At 35.1% G+C, this 20,871-nt stretch overlaps 1 protein-coding gene across 2 annotated transcripts; it reads left to right on the forward strand.

The window, feature by feature from the left end:
• The first annotated feature begins 965 nt into the window (after positions 1–965).
• On the forward strand, positions 966–2,925 carry LOC124938166 (two-pore potassium channel 1-like). 2 transcript variants are annotated; one of them, XM_047478552.1, is made up of 4 exons: positions 966–1,180; positions 1,213–1,238; positions 1,524–2,469; positions 2,565–2,925. In XM_047478552.1, exons 3-4 carry the CDS (start codon positions 1,535–1,537, stop codon positions 2,722–2,724), a joined length of 1,095 nt encoding a protein of 364 aa, XP_047334508.1. In that variant the 5' UTR covers positions 966–1,180; positions 1,213–1,238; positions 1,524–1,534; the 3' UTR covers positions 2,725–2,925. The 2 variants fall into 2 exon arrangements, with proteins under 2 accessions (XP_047334508.1, XP_047334509.1); XM_047478553.1 differs by having other exon boundaries at positions 966–1,238.
• Positions 2,926–20,871: the final 17,946 nt, after the last annotated feature.

Consider the following 20,871-nt stretch of genomic DNA (forward strand, 5'->3'; position numbering starts at 1 on the left):
TAATAGGATAAGGTTGGAGGATAAGGAGGTTTCGTAGGCACTGACGTGACGGAGTCGTGGCTGAAATTTGAAGGGATAAAGATGATTGTGGAGTGAGTTGTCCCTTCTAGAAGAATCGCGTCATCAAGGTTGCGATTCCGGTGAGCCAAGCATCCCTACGAAGAAGACAAAGGAAACAACGTCGTTTCGAGTAACGGAACACCGAGTTTCTTTTGGTTCTGTCTATGGCTAGCCTGGTTGACTAACGGGGTTAGTCTGTCACATTAGTTGATCTAGTGTGGGCGGTTGCGCACTGAATCCATTATAGCGGGGGTTTGGCGCGTTCTGGGACGTTGAATGAGATCTGGGCGCTCATCTAATGGTCCAAAATCATGCTACAAAGATTAAAAATAATTTCTACTACACATGATTATCATATTTTATTATTATTTAAAAAGTTTATTAAAAACGATTTTTAATCCTTTTTAAATTCACTTTTCCACCAAAAATTTCCAAAAAACTATTTTTAGAATCATAAAAACAATTATTATTATAATTTATTTTTTTGGTATTATAGGATATTTTATTTAATTTTTTTAAGTCATAAATTAAATATAATTCATGATTTTATAATTAAATATTTTTAATATCTTCTTTGGTCTAATTTGGGTAAAATAAATATAATGTTTTATTCTTAAATTATTTTTGTAATTTTGAATAATTTTCTTAATTTAAATTTAATTATCATAATAATTAATTTTTATTTAGATTTTAATTCTTTTTAAGTTATTTTGAATATAAAATTTTAAAATATTATTTTAATATTATTAAAAATAATAATATTATTTGAAAATAAGATAATTTAAGGTATAAATATCTATAGTTGAAAGGTCAGATTTCCATCACCATCAACTTATTTATGATGAAAATATACAAATTAAATGTCTTGTTGTAAATAAAATATCAAGTCAAATAGAAAATCGTGCAGATCGTTCTCTGTCCATTGTCTCTTCATTATTCTTCTTCCATTTCAGACCACCACCAGACAAAGTCACTAACAGAAGAAAACAACTTGGGTGTCAACGAAATTGGAAGTAATTCATTCATCTTCTGAATTCGTATCACTCTCAACTTCCTAGATCTGGGTTTTTTCACTAATAAGAAAGAAGCATTCTCGCCAACAATAAAAGGCAAAATCTGTATATGGTTTTACAAAAACAAACCAGGCTGTCATCGTATTGCTGGATTGATCCTGATATGTAAGAACTTATTGTATGATTGTATATTTTCCAATCAGATCTTTATATTACTTCACGGTTCGCCATTACCTAAAGAATACAAGTTCATCTTCTTTTCCTTGAAAGTAGATGTATGATGTGATGGAAATGAATGGGATTTGATTATTATTCTGAAATGTCTTTGTTCAATGATTCTCTTCCATATCTAATCGTGGCATTGATGCACAATTTTTTTTTTCTGTTTGCTGCATATCTAATTTCATTTTGTAACATTAGGCTTAAACTTTAAAACCAAACTAATTTCAGGGTTTCTTAGTATGATGGCGGATAGCAATGCAAAACAACCATTGCTCTCAGGATCATTAGATCAGATACCTCAAACCAATAAAAACAGATCTTTTCAAGGAAGAAGAATTCGCAGAAGTAAAAGTGCTTCTAGGGTGCAATATCTTCCCCCCACTGAAACCAAGGGAGTTGATCATCATCATAATGATAATGATGATAAGGGTCTTCCTCATAAATTGACCGGAGGAATCCATACAAGTTTTAGGAAAGTAATGTTATTCTTAGCTGCCTACTTGGGTATTGGCACAGTTTGTTTCTACCTCGTTAGAAATCAAATTTCAGGACAGAAAACAAATGGAATTCTCGATGCTGTTTATTTCTGTATTGTGACTATGACAACCGTTGGTTATGGTGACCTTGTTCCTAGTAGTGTTCCCTCAAAGCTTCTTGCATGTGTTTTTGTCTTCTCTGGAACGGCTTTGGTTGGTTTTATACTAAGCAATGCAGCTGATTACTTGGTTGAGAAACAGGAAGCTCTGCTGGTTAAGACATTGCATCATCATAATAGACAAAATGTTGATGGTGCAGAAATTGAAAAGGAGATGGAAGCCAATAAAGCAAAATACAAATGTCTTATGGTGTTTTCCTTTCTGTTGGTGATGATAGTTACAGGGACAATATTTCTGGTAATGGTAGAAAAGCTCAATTTTGTGGATGCTTTCTATTGCGTTTGTTCTACTATTACAACTCTTGGATATGGAGATAAGAGCTTCTCAACAAAAGCTGGACGTATTTTCGCAGTGTTTTGGATTTTGACAGGAACGATACTCTTGGGACAATTTTTCCTTTCTATTGCGGAGATGAACACTGAAAGGAGACAGCAGGAATTGGCCAAATGGGTTCTTAGGAAAAACATGACAAGCCATGATATAGAGAGGGCTGATCTTGACAGTGATGGGGTTGTAGGGTAATAATAAGATTAAATAAATTTCTGTAAAATGTTTTCTTTGTTGTTTGTTTATGTTAATTATTTTGCTTATTTTTGGCATTTTGACCCAACAGAGCTGCTGAATTTGTCATATACAAGCTGAAGGAGATGGGAAAGATCAGCCAAGAAGATGTCTCGTTGGTGATGGAAGAGTTCAAGAGTCTTGATTTAGATCAATCGGGAACAATATCGGACATGGACATAAAACTCGCCCAGACCTCTCGACGAGGTTGATAGATTCAATTAAAATACAACTGAACCATGAAGATATTTACTATTTAGCATAGATATAAAGAAAGAATACACTAATTTACTGATATCCCACTTGTGAAATACATGTGTGCATGTTTGAATCACCTTCCTTTGTCCATTAAGCTTGTTATTTCTACAGTACTCACCCAATGATTCCATTTTCCCAGCCTTTTTTTTGGCTTTGATGTTTGACAAACTTTTTTATTATTGGATTTAAGGCTTGAACTGAAATAAAGGAACAAAATTGGGGTTTAATATATTTAGTCTGTATGAAAATAGCATATTTTTAAATGTATTTTGGTATATTTGAATATTATAAGAAGAAATCCGAAATATAATTGTTGGCACACATAGTAAATATGGAGATGGTAAAGTTTCAAAGTTTGATGGTGGTGATTTTTTTTTTAGGAAAAAAATGTAACAACGAATTAAGTATGTAGTCCATAAACACACTTAATCATTTAACCAAGCACATAACTTGTAATTTAACGGGCTCGAACTTAAGGTTAGTATCCATCTCTTATTGCCGCGAGACTAGAATAGGGGATGATGGTGGTGAATGTTAAAGTGTTGTAAATGATGATATTGTGTATATGGCTTACATATAAATGTTAATTAAGTTTAGAGTTAGTGGATTGAGCTTAGGGTGATTTAGTCTTTGTGACACAATGTATTAACTCTATAAATATCATGTAATATAATGTTTTAACCCTAAGACTGAAATTAATATAATCGACAACATCTGACAATTTGACCGGAACATTGTTATATCTTGTGTTCTCTCTATTATTTTCTCTATTGTTATTAGTTTACATTATTACTCTAATAAACAATTGGTATTAGAGTTTCGTTGAGATTCAACCTAAACTAATTAAAGAGGAAGAGATTGTGTTTTGTGTTTGAAAGAAATGGTGAAACTTGTTTGACAAGTCGAAGTTTTTAGACGAGGACATGTTTTCAAAGTGGTAACATGAAAGATAAAAATAGGGAAGAATCTGAAAGAGAGAGAAGATAATTGTAAGAGAGAGAAATGTATAAAAAAATCTTAGGGCTTTCTTGTTTTAGGTCCTGTTGATATAAGAACAATCTAAAAAGATTTCAAAGTCTGGAATGAATTTTTGGGTTTTAGAGTGAAAAAAAGATTTTAGAAATCGAAACACAATATATCTCCTCATTTTCTCACAAAGTGCCCGTTCAAGGTTGTCGGGATGGGGAAGTATAACCCAAATACACCACCTCTTCTACTTTGTTCTCCTTCTATTGGTTTATATCCCAAGTCGAATGTATCGGGGAATCCTTTGACGGTTAGCAGAGTTACTATAAGTCTATACATGTACCCCTCTTACCCAAAATCATACTGGGAGTATATCACATATAATAAATGTTGTTTCAAACTGAAAATCCTAAATAACAATAATCGACTTGAGTAAAACAGTTTTTACCTTCGATGATAAAGGGCTCACGTCGTACCCGTTCAGCTCGACTTCTTGGGTGACCACAGAACTGCAAGTGCTGGAGACGATGTATACCTCACATTCGACCATAATAATGTTTTCGTCGTGAAGGACCCACATCTTTTGATGAAGCGAGGATGCCACTGCCTGGGCCTAATGAAGCCAAATCCTCCCAAGGTCAAGTTATATGATGGTTTCATATCGATCACAAAGAAGTCGATTTCAAATGGAACTCATGCAACCACGATAATCATTTTAAGATTGCCCATTATTTCCCTTTTGGAGTTGTCAAAGCCCTCAACGCACAAGTAAGATGGTGTGATTCAATCCTTAGTGACACATACCCTCTCGATTGTCCTTCAAGGAAAAATATTGAGGGCCGATCCAGTGTCCACCAAAACCATTGGGACCATTTTCTCATCTATATGAATGGATACATATAGGGCTTTGACCGTTACTCGGCCCACAAGAAGGCATGTCGTTGTCGTCAAATTGAATGAAACAGAAGTTTGGGCCACTAGGAATAACGCCACATGATATCATACACACCAGCTCTGCCTCGTAGTCTAGGTTACGTTAGATTTCCCCAACTCAATGAGGATAACTTTTTCTTTTCTCAATTTCATTCTCGGTCACCTTGCCCTTCTTGGTCGCGACAATCTTCATGAATGTCGGTTGGAAATCGGTTCCAACCCGAGTAGCGAAGACTTAGATGAGGCCCTAGTTGTTTTCGATTTTTCTCAATATCTTCTCACCATTTCCTTTCATTGACAGATCGAATGACCTAGACTCATCTTGTGATCTCCTTGCCTTTGGATTTACCAACATCTAACACCAATTTAGCTTTGATACTTCGAGTTAACTAACCATCCTTCAAAATCATTCTTTTGGGCCTAGACCAGCCGTTCATCTCTCCAATTCTAATTTAGGCTTTGACCATCCCAATGTCAACCTCATTTCAAATGACATTTATCTCGATTGGTTCGTCTTTAATCATGTTCAACATTTTATAAGAGGTGAACATATTCTCTTCGATGCATGTGGACATCATGGTTATGAAAGGGATTCTAAGTGAGGTTTGGTTTTGACAACAACCATGAGTCTATTAATTTTGTGCCCCTCATTTGGTGGTATTCACACCAATCATTGTCGAATCTTCCCCTGGAAGGTCGTCCAACTTGCGAAGTTTAAACTTGGAGAAGGTTTTCTCGCACATTATATTAAGGTCCTAACTTAAGCTCATGCCCAAATGGTCAAAGTGTCTTTCCAAATTTTGTGGGAGAGTTGACTTCTCTTTTTCTTTGATAAATTTGTTTTTAGCTCTCCATCCTCAATGGCTTGGCTTCTAACTCACTTTCCAAACCTCTTCGTGAAATTAACCTTGACTTTGGCTTTCTGATTATTGTTGTTGTTGGTGCTGCAATTTTTATTATTTATGTTATACTGATTGGTTGATGATAAGAGGAAACATATTGTCCCCCCTTTTGCCTGTAGAGTAGGCTTCATTGATATTGGTGTCTACCTTGATTAGTTTTTTTATGTCGGTGAAAGTCTTTGAAGCTATGCCAACATTATATTATTCGTTAGGTTTTCCAAAATCATGTCGATCTGTTACTACCCCTTTAAAGGCGAGTATATGCCAACACCTACAATTTTCCAACGATTGATGAAAGTGTCAAATGACTCGTTATCACCTTTCTTGACTTGTTTAAGATTTTTCTCTAGTCTCTTTTGGGTCAAGTACATTCTTAATCTTTTAGTGAATATCTAAATCAGCTCCTTGATAGTGGGAACATCGACTATTTTGCTATTAGATGAATGTTGCCGAGTTAGCGAAGAAAGAGTTGGAGTAGTGCATTGTCGTTAAGATGTAAGGGGACCATCAATTTTAAATACAGTTGCATGAACATCGAGGGGTCTTTATTCACCATGAACTTTCCAAGATGGAGCATCTAAAGATCATGTGTGATTACAAATTTTCTAGCATCAATCAACCCCTTATCCCAATCGTGTTGAGCCTTAACAACTTCCTTTGTTGACTTTCTCTAGCTGGACCTCTAGATCAACTTTCATGGCTTTCACCTCATCCATTATTTATTCATATTCATTGACCGAGACTCCTTGGGTTAGATCAACCGTAACCTTCGGCCCAAGAATAACTACGAATACTCGGGTGGTAGGATGAACCCAAGTCGAAACATTGTTAGTCTCTAGATCATATTTAGAATCCTCATATAAAGTTATAAAGTGTTGTCATTTCATTTTCATTATGGTTATGAGAGATAGAAATCTCGAACGAATTCTTCGGTTGGTAGTAGTTTGGTTTGGATTGGGTTCCGTAGTCAAACTTGGCTTTTGTTGGTTATTTTAAACTAAGAATGCTAGAAAAGTGATGGAAGAGAAAACATAGTAATTTTCATTAAGATGAAATGATTTAAAATACTACTAATGACTAGATAGTGGAGTTAAAAATAGGGAAATGCATGAACATGATCTCCTAGAACTGCTAACTAAAATTGAATTACTAAAATAAGGAGAAAATAAAAGCAAATTCAAGGAAACTTCAACTCAAACATCCCTACTCATATATTATACTATTGCCCACACTATTAAATCTATTAACATTGATATCATTATATCATTAGTGGAAGTCATATAATACTGATCAAGTTCAACATATAATTCATATATACATGCCTCTTACTACAACCAAAATAAGCTACAACAAGATAAGTTATACTCTATTACAAATATCATGATTATATACAGGTCTTATGTACATGCTCCATTAGACAGAAATTCAAGATCCAAAAATATAAACTAAGTATTTATATAGAATGACATGTTAAGCACAATAGGCTGGTCCCTCCTCCCACACTTACTCTATCAGATTGCTCCCTTCCAAGCCTCATTCCTTGAAAGACATAATAGCTAGGGTTGGGTAACTACACCATACAAGCATAGTGAGTCTAATGACTTAACAAACAATTAATTATTTGAAACATGCTGGAATGCTTTGCTTTTAAAAGGGATTCATATGCATAAAAATGTTCATCATTTAGAAAGAAGATAATCAGTTTATAAATACCAATTTCATGTTTAGAAAATATGATTTCATGGGGCCTGACAAGCCGTATTTTGACCCCACACTCTTCAGAGCTGATCCGCAAGGAATCCATTTGAGTCGTATTTGGCTAGGCACAATTAGGAGTCCATCCCTAAAAGCCCTTTACCTGTTTGGACCATCTTTTAGTTGGACAGTAGTAACTAGTGCTCATTCTAGAAACTCTGGTCCTATAAATAATCAACCAATATTTTGGATTCACTCCTCCCGTTTCCGTCAATATTTATTCATCAATAACATGCATAAATCATAAGGGTTTGAGTTGTATAAAAGTGTGTATATTTAACAATCATGGAAACCCTATCATTTCTGGAAAATGTGATAAACCTTTGTCATACTTGGGAAAAATAGATTTGTTTATAAACCATGCTTGTCAATAAAACCATGTTATGCCATAGAAGATTATACAAAAAAATTATACAAACCTATATGAATATTATACAGAATATACTTGAGATACATAACTATGTGTGGGTTTAAGAATGAGTTTGGAAAAGATCTTACCTTAATTTCGAAATTGGTTAAAGAAATGATCTTCACTAAAGCTAGTTGTTCTTCAAGAATTCATAAATGTTGGTTTCTCTTGAAATGTTCTTTAGAGAATTTCTTCTAGGTTTTTCTGATAGAGAAAGCTGAATTTGCTAATGAAGAAAGGTAATGGGGGTGTAAGGGTGGCCTAATGGATGATATGCTAGGTGGAAGGCATGCAACTAGGCAAATGGGAATCATGCAATTGGGGTGTGGTGGAAAGTTTCTAAGCTGCCAAATGGTTTAATTATATGATACCATTGGTTGATTACATTAGTGACTAAGAGAGAAAATAAATTAGGATTATATTTATCCTAATTCTATGATGGGTTCCTTCTACGTGGGTCCCTTCTACTTGCTGTTTCAATAATAATTCCTAAGTATAATTTATAAATCCCTTCTACATATTATCCCACAAATATAATTGACACGTAGCATTTTATATTCATGTTCTAATAATAATAATAGCAGGTCTATTCCTTATTTATTCTAGTAAGAATTTCTAAGTATAAATTATAAGTGACCACATAAAGGTGAAACTCAACTAAATTGCCCTTGCCACTAATTAGCCTCTTATATCATGAAAATATATACACGGGCATATCAATTATACCCTACTTATAAAATTTTAACCTCAAAATTTACTTACTGAATAACTCAGAATAATTCTTCTACATATCATGTTCTACTTCCCATGTTGCTTTTTCCATTGAACTGTTGTGCCAAAGCACCTTGACCATATTTACCTCTTTATTCCTTAGCTTCCTAGTTTTCCTGGCTAGGATTTTGGTTGGAAGTTCTTCATAAGATAGGTCCCATGCTAACTGCACCTCTTCATGATGAATTACATGGTTGGAATTAGGCATGTACTTCCTTAAGTTGGAGACATGGAATACATTATGAACTGCAGCAAGGTTGGGAGGCAATACTAATCTATAAGCAACCTCACCTACTTCCTCAAGGATTTCAAAAGGCCCTATGTACTGGGGATTCAACTTCCCCTTCTTACCAAATCTGATAATTCCTTTACAAGGAGATACTTTGAGGAACACATGGTCGCCTTTGCTGAATATGATATTCCGACGCTTCTTGTCTGCATAACTCTTTTCCCTACTTTGATCCTTTAACAACCTTTCCTTGATCTTCCTAACTAGGGAAACTGTGTTGGTGACTATCTCTGGCCCAATGAGCATTCTTTTCCCAACTTCATCCCAATGAATGGGAGTTCTACATTTCTTCCCATATAAATCTTCAAATGTTGCCATACCAATTGAGGATTGATAGTTGTTGTTGTAGGCAAATTCTACCAATAACACTCTTGATTCACAATCACCTCCAAAATCTATAAGGCATGCTCTTATTAGATCTTCCAGGATTTGAATCACTCTTTCAGATTGTCCTTATGTTTGGGGGTGACATACAATACTGAATGCTAACTTTGTTCCTAAACCCTTGTGTAAACTTTCCTAGAAGTGTGAGGTGAAACGAGGATCTCGGTCGGACACAATTCTGGTTGAGATGCCATACAATATAACAATCTCATGTAGGTACAGCTCTGCATATTGATTCATTGAGAAGGTTGTCTTTACAGGTAGGAAATGTGTCGATTTAGTAAGACGATCTACGATTACCCATATGGAATTCATTTTCCTTAGGGTTAGAGGTAATCCAACAATAAAATTCATTTCAATATCATCCCATTTCGAAATAGGAATGGGTAGTGGGCGGAGAAGTCCAATAGGCCTTTGGTGTTCAATCTTAACTTGCTGGCAAGTTAAGCATTCGCTAATATACTTTATTATATCCTTATTCATTTCAGGCCACCAATACAACATCTGCAGATCTTTAAACATCTTGGTGCTTCCTGGATGAATAGAATATAGAGTAGTATGTGTCTCAGCCAGTAATTCTTGCCTTAAAGAACATACAGACAGATGGTACCCATAGCATATTCCTGTGATACACCAAGTTATTCTTGGTGATATACAAATGTGTCTCCCTTTTCACATTCATTTGCTTCCATAAGGTGAGTTGTGGGTCGTCAGCTTATCCCAACCTAATTCTTTCTACAAGATCAGGAATAATGGGTAGAGTTACAAGAATGCACTCTTTCCTTTGCTCTATCACAACCAAGTTTAACTTTTCAAATTCTTGAATCAGGTTAGATTGGGTAGTGATTTGATTAAGCATACCTGACTTACGGGTTAAGGCATCATCTACTACATACATTGGCTGTCCTCGGTTGATAAATAATTTCGTAGTCATAATCTTTCAGAAGATCCAGCCAACACATCTACCTCATATTAATCTCCTTTTGTGTGAATAAACATTCAGACTTTGATGATTAGTAAAGATTTGAGACTTCTATCTGTAGAGATAGTGCCTCCATATCTTAAGAGCAAAAACTACATGTTAATTCTAGGTCATGGGTGGGATAATTCCTTTCATGAGTCTTCAGTTTCCTTGAAGCATAGGCCACCACATTCCCGTTTTGCATAAGTACAACTCCTAGTCCATTGTAAGGGGATCCCCTCTCTTCTTACCTTTTCGTAGCTATCATCTCGATCTTTGAGAGCATCTTCGCGATGTTCCGAAAGAATCGTCCATACATCTTTCACCCATTTTGTGAGGTAGAGGAGGTAACACATTTATGCTTTGCTGACGATTTGTTCATTCTAGCGCACATAGACATTGATTCCATTAAAACTATTAGGGCTGCACTAACGTTCTTTTCTGAGGTAATAAGTTTAACTATTAATGAAAGCAAAAGTGTGGCATTTTCTGGAGGCGTGAAGGACGAAACAAAGCAGAACATATTCAACATCATGGGCATCAAGGAATGCATCTTTCCCATAAGGTACTTAGGAATTCCGTTAACTACGAAGCAGATCGAGATCTCACACTGTAAGCCGCTGATTGAAAAGGTAAAAAACACGATATCTGACTAGGCAGCGAAAAAACTTTCTTATGCAGGGAGGATCGAACTTATCAAAACCGTGGTTATGGGCATAGTTGGCTACTAGGCACAGCAAATGGTCATTCTGAAGAAGGTAATGAAGGAACTCGACACGCTGATGAGAAACTTTATCTGGGGTAGTAGTGGAAGAGGAGGAAATAAAGTCAAATGGACCGCTCTCTACAAACCAAAGGACGAGGGAAACATCGACTTGAAGAATTGTATCGAGTGGAACAAGGCTCTAACCTTAAAGCATATGCGGGCTTTGAAGCGCAATCAGGAGTCACTATGAATCAAATGGGTGCATACGAGGTTTATGAAACACGAAACCAACATATGGACCTGCAAAATTCACGAAGGTATGAGCTGGTCTTTGAAAAAGATTCTTAAACTAAGAATCGATATTGCAGATCTTTATGACATCTGACTAGGGGACGGGAAAGGCACTCTATTCTGGCACGACCCCTGGTTCGAAAACCAGCCTATCATCGACAAGGAGGAGTTTCAAAATACCCGTATCAGAAGGGACTGTACAAAAGAAAAAATCAGAAACATCAAAGACGGGAATTGAAACTTGCTCTTGAGAAGAATTCTAGAAGGAAAGAGGATACTTGATCATATAAGTAACATACAACTACATGATAGACCGGATATTCATGAATGGAAAGCTAAGGACAATGGGAAGCTGGTATTGAAGAAAATATGGGAGGTAATCCGGGAAAAAGTGCAGAAAGTAGAATGGGCTCCTCTTGTATGGTCAACGAAGATTATCCCTCGGCACCAGTTCATCTTATGGCTCACCTTTTAGGAAAAACTCAACACTCGTGATCGTATCAGCAAGTATATGAGCATCCTAGACGCGAGGTGTCTTCTATGCATAGGAAATGAAGAAACCATAGATCACCTATTCGGGAGCTGCTGTATTGCTTCGGAGCTTTGGGACAAATTCTATAAAAGCCTAGAGCTGATTAGTTTCTCGAGCGAATAGAATGAAATCAAAGAAGCAGCACTACTCAAAGCCAAGGGAAATAGATTTGCAACAAACGTGTTCAAGTGCGGCTTTGGAGCAGTGGTGAATAACATTTGGCAAGAACGAAATGCAAGGGTATATGGAAAAACCCGCAGGAGCGTTGACGAGTTATGGAAAGATATTTTATCGGATTGTAGCGCCCTCGCGAGAACGTGGAGAGGAATTCCAAGCACGGAGCAGAACTAGAATATCTACAGGAACTGGAGTTTACCATTTTTTAAACTCACTAGAATTGAAAGCATTGTAAACTGATAATTCATTTACGTTTTTTAGCTTTTTAGCTTTTATTCAGAATGTTACGACTTCAAAATCATTCTAAGCCTGTCTAGAATGATCTCTTAAACTCGTGGTTTTTCCCGTTTTTGGGAATTTAAATGAAATGACGCTAAGTCATTTTTCCCCCCAAAAAAACTCTTAGTCCACTATTTGAGGCATCAGTGCAAACCAAAAAGTTTCCTACTTATGATGGAATGGTAAGTACTAGGGCGGTAGTCAGGAAACTCTTTAATTCATTAAAGCTTGCCTTGCATTGTTCAGACCAAATGAGTTTCACGTCCTTGCAAATTAAAGTGGTAAGAGGTATTGCTATCATGGAGAAACGCTTGATGAACCTCATGTAATAGCCTGCTAAACCAAGAATGTTCCTCAAGTCATGTTCTTTGGCATTTCCCATTCCTTAACTGCCTCCACCTTTGAGGGATCAACCTCAATACCCTTTATTGAAATGATATGCCCCCAAGAAGGAAATTTGTGTGAGCCAGAAGTCACACTTGTTTAGCTTTGCAAACAATTGGTTTTCTTTTAAGACTTGCAAAACTATATCCAAGTGTTTCCTATGCTCTTCCTCCAAACGTGAATAGATTAATATATCATCTTAGACAACCACAACAAAATGATCCAAATACAAATGTAATACTCTATGCATCAACTCCATGAATACAGATGGTGCATTGGTTATCCTAAATGGAAGAACCAAAAACTCATAATACCTATAGAGGGTTCAGAATGATGTTATCTTTATATCCTCTTCCTTGATTCTCAACTGATGATAACCAGATCGCAAATTTATCTTTGAAATTACCGAAGCCCCTTGAAGTTGATCAAACATGTCATCAATCCTGGGTAATGGAATTCTGAATTTTTCAGCTCCCGATAATCGATGCACAACCTCTTTGACTCATCTTTCTTATTCACCAGAAGGACTGGTGCTCCCCATGGGGACACACTTGGGAAGATGAAGCCTTTGCCTAGATAATCTTGCAATTGATCTTTTAACTCCTTCATTTCATTAGGTGCTAAACGATAAGACGCCTTTGAGATTGGCAACGTCCCAGTTTTTAGTGTTATAAAGAACTCCACATCTCGTTTAGGTGGTAGACTTAGAATATCATCAAAGAATACACTAGGATAATCCATTACTACTTCAATATCTATCATATTGAGTTACTGTCCATCTATCATAGCATAATTATTAGTCAACACACTGGTAGCTCCTTTTAAGAAAAGTTGATGCCCTTTGAATGCAGGATTAACACGAAATAGAAAGGTCTTCACATCCTGATCAGTTAGTACCACCGTCTTCTTATTATAATCAATCCGCGCCTCATGGAGAAATAGCCAATACATGCCTAGGATCACATCAAATCCTACCATTTATACTACCACAAGATCTACTAACATCTTGTGGTGCTGATTATAAACTGTGCAAGCTTTAATAATTTTATTAATATTCAAGTGGGAGCCTGAACGAAGTGATAATACTATATACCATCAGGGATTCCTTAGGTTTTAAACCAGATTTTTTAACAAAGCATGTAGAAGTAAAGGAATGAGTTGCTCCCGTATCTATAAAAGAATTGACTAAAATATTGGCTATTAGAAGATTACCCATGATGATCGTGGTATTAGGGTTTGCCTCCTCTCTTGTCTTCGAAAACACCCTCCCTAGAATAACCTCATTCTTCTTAGGACAGTCCCTTTGGAAGTGCCCTCACTGCTTACATATGAAACACGCATTGGACCCTTGTAAGAAACTCCCTATATGATTCTTTCCACAAATGTTACATGTTGGAAGTGGAGTATTATAAGATTTGGCAGAGGATGATTGCCCAACAGGTTGAATTCTCTTATGTTTTTGTTGTTGTTGAGGCCGTTGAGAAAATATTTGGCTATTGTTGTTGTTGTAGGAGTTCGTCGGTTGATGTGAGTGCTAAGAGGTAGGAGTATGGTTATAGGATGAATAGGGAAAAGCAGTTCGAGTGTAGGACTGATTGAAAAAGGCTTCTTCATTGATGGTCCAAGGAAATCCCTTCCTTGATAGTTGACCGTCTTTGCTTGAGCCTCCCTTAAGATATCTTGGTTGTCTTGCTCAACTATTAAAGCTCGGTCAACTGTTTTCCTCATAGAAAAAGGATTGCTCAGCCTTAAATCTCTTCTAATTGTAATATTCAATCCCTCTAAAAAGTGATTAAGCTCCATAGTAGCATCAGCGGTAACATTGGAGCAAAATACTTGCCTTTTTCAAATCTTTTCACTTAATCTGCAATGCTAACATTTTCAAATTGTTTTATTTTGAGGATTGTTTTTATAACATCCCTGCCCCGTTCGTTTTTTTCGGTTTCGGGGAATCCCCGTGGGGCACCGTTAATAAAATATCTTTAAAAAAAATAAAAAAGTTATAAAATAATATTATATAAACGGATTTTATATTATTGAAATTATCTTTTAATATAATATATATTGTAATATATTGAAATTTTATATTATTATAAAGAAATAAACTTACAACTCTTATAAAATATAGTGAATAAATAAATATATTTGTGATTTAATATATTTAATTATATTTTATAGTGTTCGGGGCATAATTGGGGTGAGATCAGGGCGGGGCGGTTTCAAATTGCCAGAAATTCTCGGGCTAGCTTGTTTCTGGTGCTTAGAGTAAAGTGTTTGCCATATAAGACCTTTTTAAACTCCCTCCATGTTATGGTGTTAAGATCTAGAGCTACCTTAGCTCATTGCCACCATATTCTAGCATCATCCTTAAGCATGAAGGTGGCACACCTCACCCTTTCCACCTCAGTAATTTGCATAAACTCAAAGATTATTTCCATGGATTGCATCCATTCTTCAGAAATAATAGGATTCGTGCTCCCTTTTAAGTCTGTTGACTTAAAGCTCATGAATTGCTCATATACAGGTGCTTGACCTCCTTCCTGGTTATTATGATTATTTCCATTAGCCTGAAGCATTGTCTCATTTCCTCACCTTGAAAGCGATTCTGATCTTTCAAGGCCTCAATTAGCCCTGTCAAAAGAGTATTCCGATCCTGTTCCGGTGTTGCAGAAGATGATGAGGACAGAACTTTCGAAGATTTCCTCATTGCCGTATATCTAAAATCATGTATATATCCTAAGATTAGTTTAATATATTTTCAAACTGTACTAGATGAATTTGTACCCATATCTTTAATTTCTTAGCTGTCCTAAAAAAATCCTAATATCACATTTATCATATAAAACTTACAAACGTTGAAGGCGAGATCTTGGGGATGCAACTATAGAAGCTTGAGTGTGGAAGTGATAAAGATCGGGACCATTGCTCTGATACCAACCGAAACATCCCTACTCATATATTATACTACTGCCCACACTATTAAATCTATTAACATTGATATCATTAGAGGAAGCCATATAATACTAGTTAAGTTCAACATATAATTCATATATACATGCCTCTTACTACAGCCAAAAGAATCTACAACAAGATAAGTTATACTCTATTACAACTATCATGATTCTATACAAGTCTTATGTATATGCTTCATTAGACAACAAGTCAAGATCCAAAATATAAGCTAAGTATTTATATAGAAAGACAAGTTAAGCCCAATAGTCTGGTCCCTCCTCTCACACTCACTCCATCAGTTCTCCCCTCCAAGCCTCATTTCTTCAAGTGCATAATAGCTAGGACTAGGTACCTACACCATACAAGCATAGTGAGTCTAATGACTCAAAAAGCAATTAAGTATTTAAAACATGCTGGAATGCTTTGCTTTTAAAAGGAATTCATGTGCATAAAAATGTCCATCATTTAGAAAGAAGATAATCAGTTTATAAACACCAATTTCATGTTTAGAAAATATGATTTCATGGGGCCTGTACAGTAATATCTTGAGCCATATTTTGACCCTACACCTTTTAGAGTTGATCATGAAGGCAACGATTATGTTTGAGCCGTATTTGACTAGACACAATTAGAAGTACATCCCTAAAAGCCCTTGACCTGTTTGGACCATATTTTAGTTGGGCAGTAGTAAATAGAGCTCATGCTAGAAACTCTGGTCCCATAAATAATCAGCCAATATTTTGGATTCAGCTGATCAGAGCTCATGCTGGCCAGTCTCCTCCCGTTTCTATCAATACTTATTCATCAATAACGTGCCACCATGTATGCATAAATCATAAGGGTTTGGGTTTTAGAAAAGTGTTTATATTTAACAATCATGGAAACCTTATCATTTTTGGAAAACATGATAAACCTTGTCATACTTGGGAAAAATAGATTTATTTATAAACCATGCTTGTCAATAAAACCATGTTATGCCATAGAAACATGTTACCCAAACCTATATGAAGATTATAAAGAAAATACTTGAGATACATAACTATGTGTGGGTTTAAGAATGAGTTTGGAAAAGAGCTTGCCTTAATTTCGTAATTAGCTAAAGAAATGATCTTCACTAAAACTGGTTGTTCTTCAAGAATTTTAAATGTTGGTTTCTCTTGAAAGGTTATTTATAGAATTTCCTCTAGGTTTTTCTAATAGTAAGAAAGCTGAAATTGTTAATGAAGAAGGGTAATGGGGTGTAAGGGTGGCCTAATGGCTGATATGATAGGTGGAAGGCATGCAGTTGGGAAAATAGGAATCATGCAAGTGGGGGTGTGGTGGAAAGTTTCTAAAATGTCAAGTGGTTTAATTATATGATATCATGTGTGGGTTTAATTAGTGACTAACAGAGGGAATATATTAGGATTATATTTATCCTAATTCTATGGTGGGTCCGTAATACATTGGTCCGTTCTACTTGTTGTTTCAATAATAATTCCTAAGTATAATTTATAAATCCCTTCTACATGGTCCCTTCTACATATTGTCCCACAAATATAATTGACACATAGCATTTTATATTCATGTTCCTAATAATAATAATAGAAGGTCTATTCCTTTTTTATTCTAGTAAGAATTCCTAAGTATAAATTATAAGTGACCACATAAGGGTAAAACTCAACTAAATTTCCCTTGCCACTAATTAGCCTCTCATATCATGAAAAGATTTACTTGGGCATAACATCAACACTCCTCCTTGCTTTAGTTGTTTTAGATTCCATGTTTCTCCCTTAGGAACTCGAACTTGTTCCTTAGTAAGGCCTTGGTGAACATGTCTGCTATCTAAAGCTCGGTCTTGTTGTACTTCAGCTTAGAAGACCCCTCTTTTTGAACTTCCCTAAGAAAGAACAACTTGATGTTAAAATGTTTAGTCTTCCCATAAAAACAGGATTGTTTGAGATAGAAATTAAATCTTGGTTGTCAACAAACACCTTTGTACAATCTTCTTGTCTCAAACTCAGATCAAATAGTATTTTCCTCAGCCATAAAGCTTGAATTGCTACAATAGTAGCAACAATGAACTTTGCTTCTGTTATGGATTGTGCAATTATCACCTACTTTTTACAACACCATGAGAACACTCTTGAACTACTAAAACAATTTCCCGATGTACTTCTCATATCATCAATAGATCCAACTCAATCATTGTCTGAATAATCCTGCAAAGAATACTTCAAACATGTACTAAACTTAATGCCAAAATCTGGTATTCCACTAACATATCTGAGAACTCTCTTAGCAACTCTAAGATGAGTTTCAATTGCATAGTTAGTAAATCTTGATAAAATAATTACAGTGTGTAATATATCAGGTTTGTTTGTTGTCAAGTACATGAGACAGCTAACCAACCTTCTATAGAGAGCCTCATCAACTTTATCAGCTTCATTATTCTTGCTCAGTTTCTCCTTCTGACACATATGAGTAGACATACTTTTTGCAATCCTCCATTCTGAACTTCTTTAAGATCTCCTTGGCATACTTTTTTAGTAAATGAAGATCTCATCAATTTTTTTGCATAATTTCCATCCCAAGGAATTAGGTTATCTCTCCTAAATCTGTCATCTCAAAAGAAGTTTGCATATCCCTTTTAAACTCTTCAAAAAGCTTAGCATTGCTTCATGTTACTAACAAGTCATCAAAATATAAAGAGATGACAACAAAATTAATTTCAGCATCTTTGACATAAAGAGTTTCTTCACTTTGGCTTTTTCTGAATCCCAACTCCATCAAATACTTATCAATTCTGTTGTACCAGGCCCTTGTAGTCTGTTATAGTCCATACAAGGCTTTCTTGAGAAAGTAGACTTCATTTTCATGCCCTTTCACAGTAAACCCTTCAGGTTTCTCAACATAAATCTCCTCTTCAAGAACTTCATTAAGAAATTTAGATTTAACACCTAATTGATACACTTTACAGCCCTTTTGACAGCCAAATCAAGTAACAATCTAATGGTATCTAATCTAGCTACAGGAGCAAATGTCTCAGAAAAATCAACACCAAAGATTTGAGCATACTGTAAGCATGGAAATTTGACTTACCCTATTTTCAAAATAATATTATTATGTTTAATAATATTAAAACCGTATTTTGGGTTTTTATATTCAAAATAACTTAAAGATGGAATTATCACCTAATTAAGAATTAATTATTGTGATAATTAAACCTTAATTAAGGAACTTTCGAAAATTACAAAAATAATTTGTGGATAAAATATTTGTATATATTTTACCCAAATTAGACTAAGGAAGGGGTTAAAAATATTTAATTATGATTTATTCATGATTTTTATGTTTAATTCATATCTTCAACCATTTAAATAAAATACCCCAAAATTCCAAAAAAATAAAATATGGTCATAATTGTTATTACGATTCTAGAAAAATGTTTTGTGAAATTTTTGGTGAAAAAATGGATTTAAATTTAATTAAAAACTGATTTTAATAATCTTTTAAATAAAAATAAAATTGCATAATTTTGTGTAGCTGAAATTATGTTTAATCTCTGCAGCAGTATTCTGGACAATAAAATGAGCACCCAAATCTCATCGAACAACCCAGACGCTCCCACACAACGGAATGTAGTGAAGCCATGCGCGTGCGCCACCACTAAATCAACTAACGGGACAGACTAACCTTGTTAGTCAACCAGACTTACCGCGGACAAAACCAGACAGAACTCGGCGTCCCGTTACACAAAATGACATTGTTCGTCTTCCTCTCTGGGATGTAGGGGTCGTCGAATTTGCGACCGTCGCCGACGTCCAATCTTCTAGAAGCTCTAGCTTCGACCACACGTGATCAAATCCGATGATTTCTTTGCCTACACGTTCCTCTCATCAGCACCTACGCTAGCCATTTATCTAGAAGCCTTATCCCGCTATAGATAAGGCTACCAGCTGCTGGATAGAATTTTAGGGATAAGCTCGCCGGAGGTTAATTTCGTCTCAAATTAACCCTCCTCAGCCGACGTTCCCATACTATAAATACACTCCTACCCTTCCACTACCAAATCATCAAACAATAGCCATTAATTAATTCACCTCGGACGAAAACCTGCAAATTTCGGTCAAAAACAGTTTTTGTCAAAACTTTCTCTGGTGAGCCAAGCTTCGATCTGGGCTTCTGGATCACTTTCAACACCTCCCAGGAGTGTTCTCCAGATGTTGGTATGATTTCAGAAGCCTTGAATTTCGATTTGTAAATGAAAATTTTGAATGTTTTTAAATTTTCTTGTTTGATTGGTTTGATCTTGTTATTAACGTTGATTATGGAATTTCTTTGTTTAGAATTGTTATATATATCAGTTATATGTTTTATGTTAAAAGAAATTAGATCAAATCTATATGAATCAAAAATTTCAGAAAATTAAACTTGAAAACTAGATATCTTGAAATCTTACGTTCTTGGGTTATATTCATTTTTTTTAGTTCAAGTAGTTGTTATACATGTTTGAATGATTTCCAAACAACTGTAATAACGTTTTGATAATGTTTAATCAAACTGAAATTTGAGAAAATAGCTTGAAAATTTGAATTTTTAAAATTCGGTGTTCTTGTTTTTAATCTGATTTTGTTGATTCAATTAGTTATAATACATGTTTATAAACATGTTTGGATGATTTCTAAGTAATTGTAATCATATTTTGATTATGTTTGATCAAATTGAAATTTTGAAAATAAAGTTAAAAAAACTAGATTTTTAAAATTTCGTGTTCTTGCTTCTATTTCGAATTTGTTGATTCAATTAGTTGTAATACATGTTTGTTAACATGTATGGATGAATTACAAGTGACTGTTTCATCAATTTGATCAAATTAAGTTTTTGAAAAAAATTGAATTTTGCTTCAATCTTCAAAAACTATTTTAATGTTGTTGTAATGTTCTTGTTTTGGTTTAGATCAACTATGATAGAAAAATTAAGTAAGTTAATTTTCTTAAAACCGGCCATATATTACAAGTTTTGAATATTTATTCTAAATAATCAAAAAGGGAGAAATTGATAGAAAAATTAAGTAAGTTAATTTTCTTAAAACCGGCCACACATTACAATTTTTGAATATTTATTCTAAATAATCAAAAAGGGAGAAATTGATAGAAAAATTAAGTAGATTAATTTTGGAACCGGCCAGACAAACTAAACAGAAGTTAAATTTCATGTGCAGGTACTTAACAAACCGGAACCGGAAATCTTGCATCAATAACCGGTTGCTACTACTTCAAAAGAAACCAGCCTCAAGTGATCAAGCCAAAAGATCACAGGAACCGGCTTCACTCTCTCAAGCAACCGGTTAACGAAGAACAAAAGATTACACTCCAACCGGATCATAATGCACAAGACACAGAAACCGGAAAGTACAGATCAAAAGTCA

The sequence above is a fragment of the Impatiens glandulifera genome, chromosome 5 (assembly GCF_907164915.1).
Source record: "Impatiens glandulifera chromosome 5, dImpGla2.1, whole genome shotgun sequence".
Classification (NCBI taxonomy): Eukaryota; Viridiplantae; Streptophyta; class Magnoliopsida; order Ericales; family Balsaminaceae; genus Impatiens; species Impatiens glandulifera.

Coding starts and splice junctions, on each gene's coding strand:
- LOC124938166 (XM_047478553.1), top strand. CDS start 1,535: ATGATGGCGGATAGCAATGCAAAACAACCATTGCTCTCAGGATCATTA. Junction 2,470..2,564: donor GACAGTGATGGGGTTGTAGG/GTAATAATAAGA, acceptor TTGACCCAACAG/AGCTGCTGAATTTGTCATAT.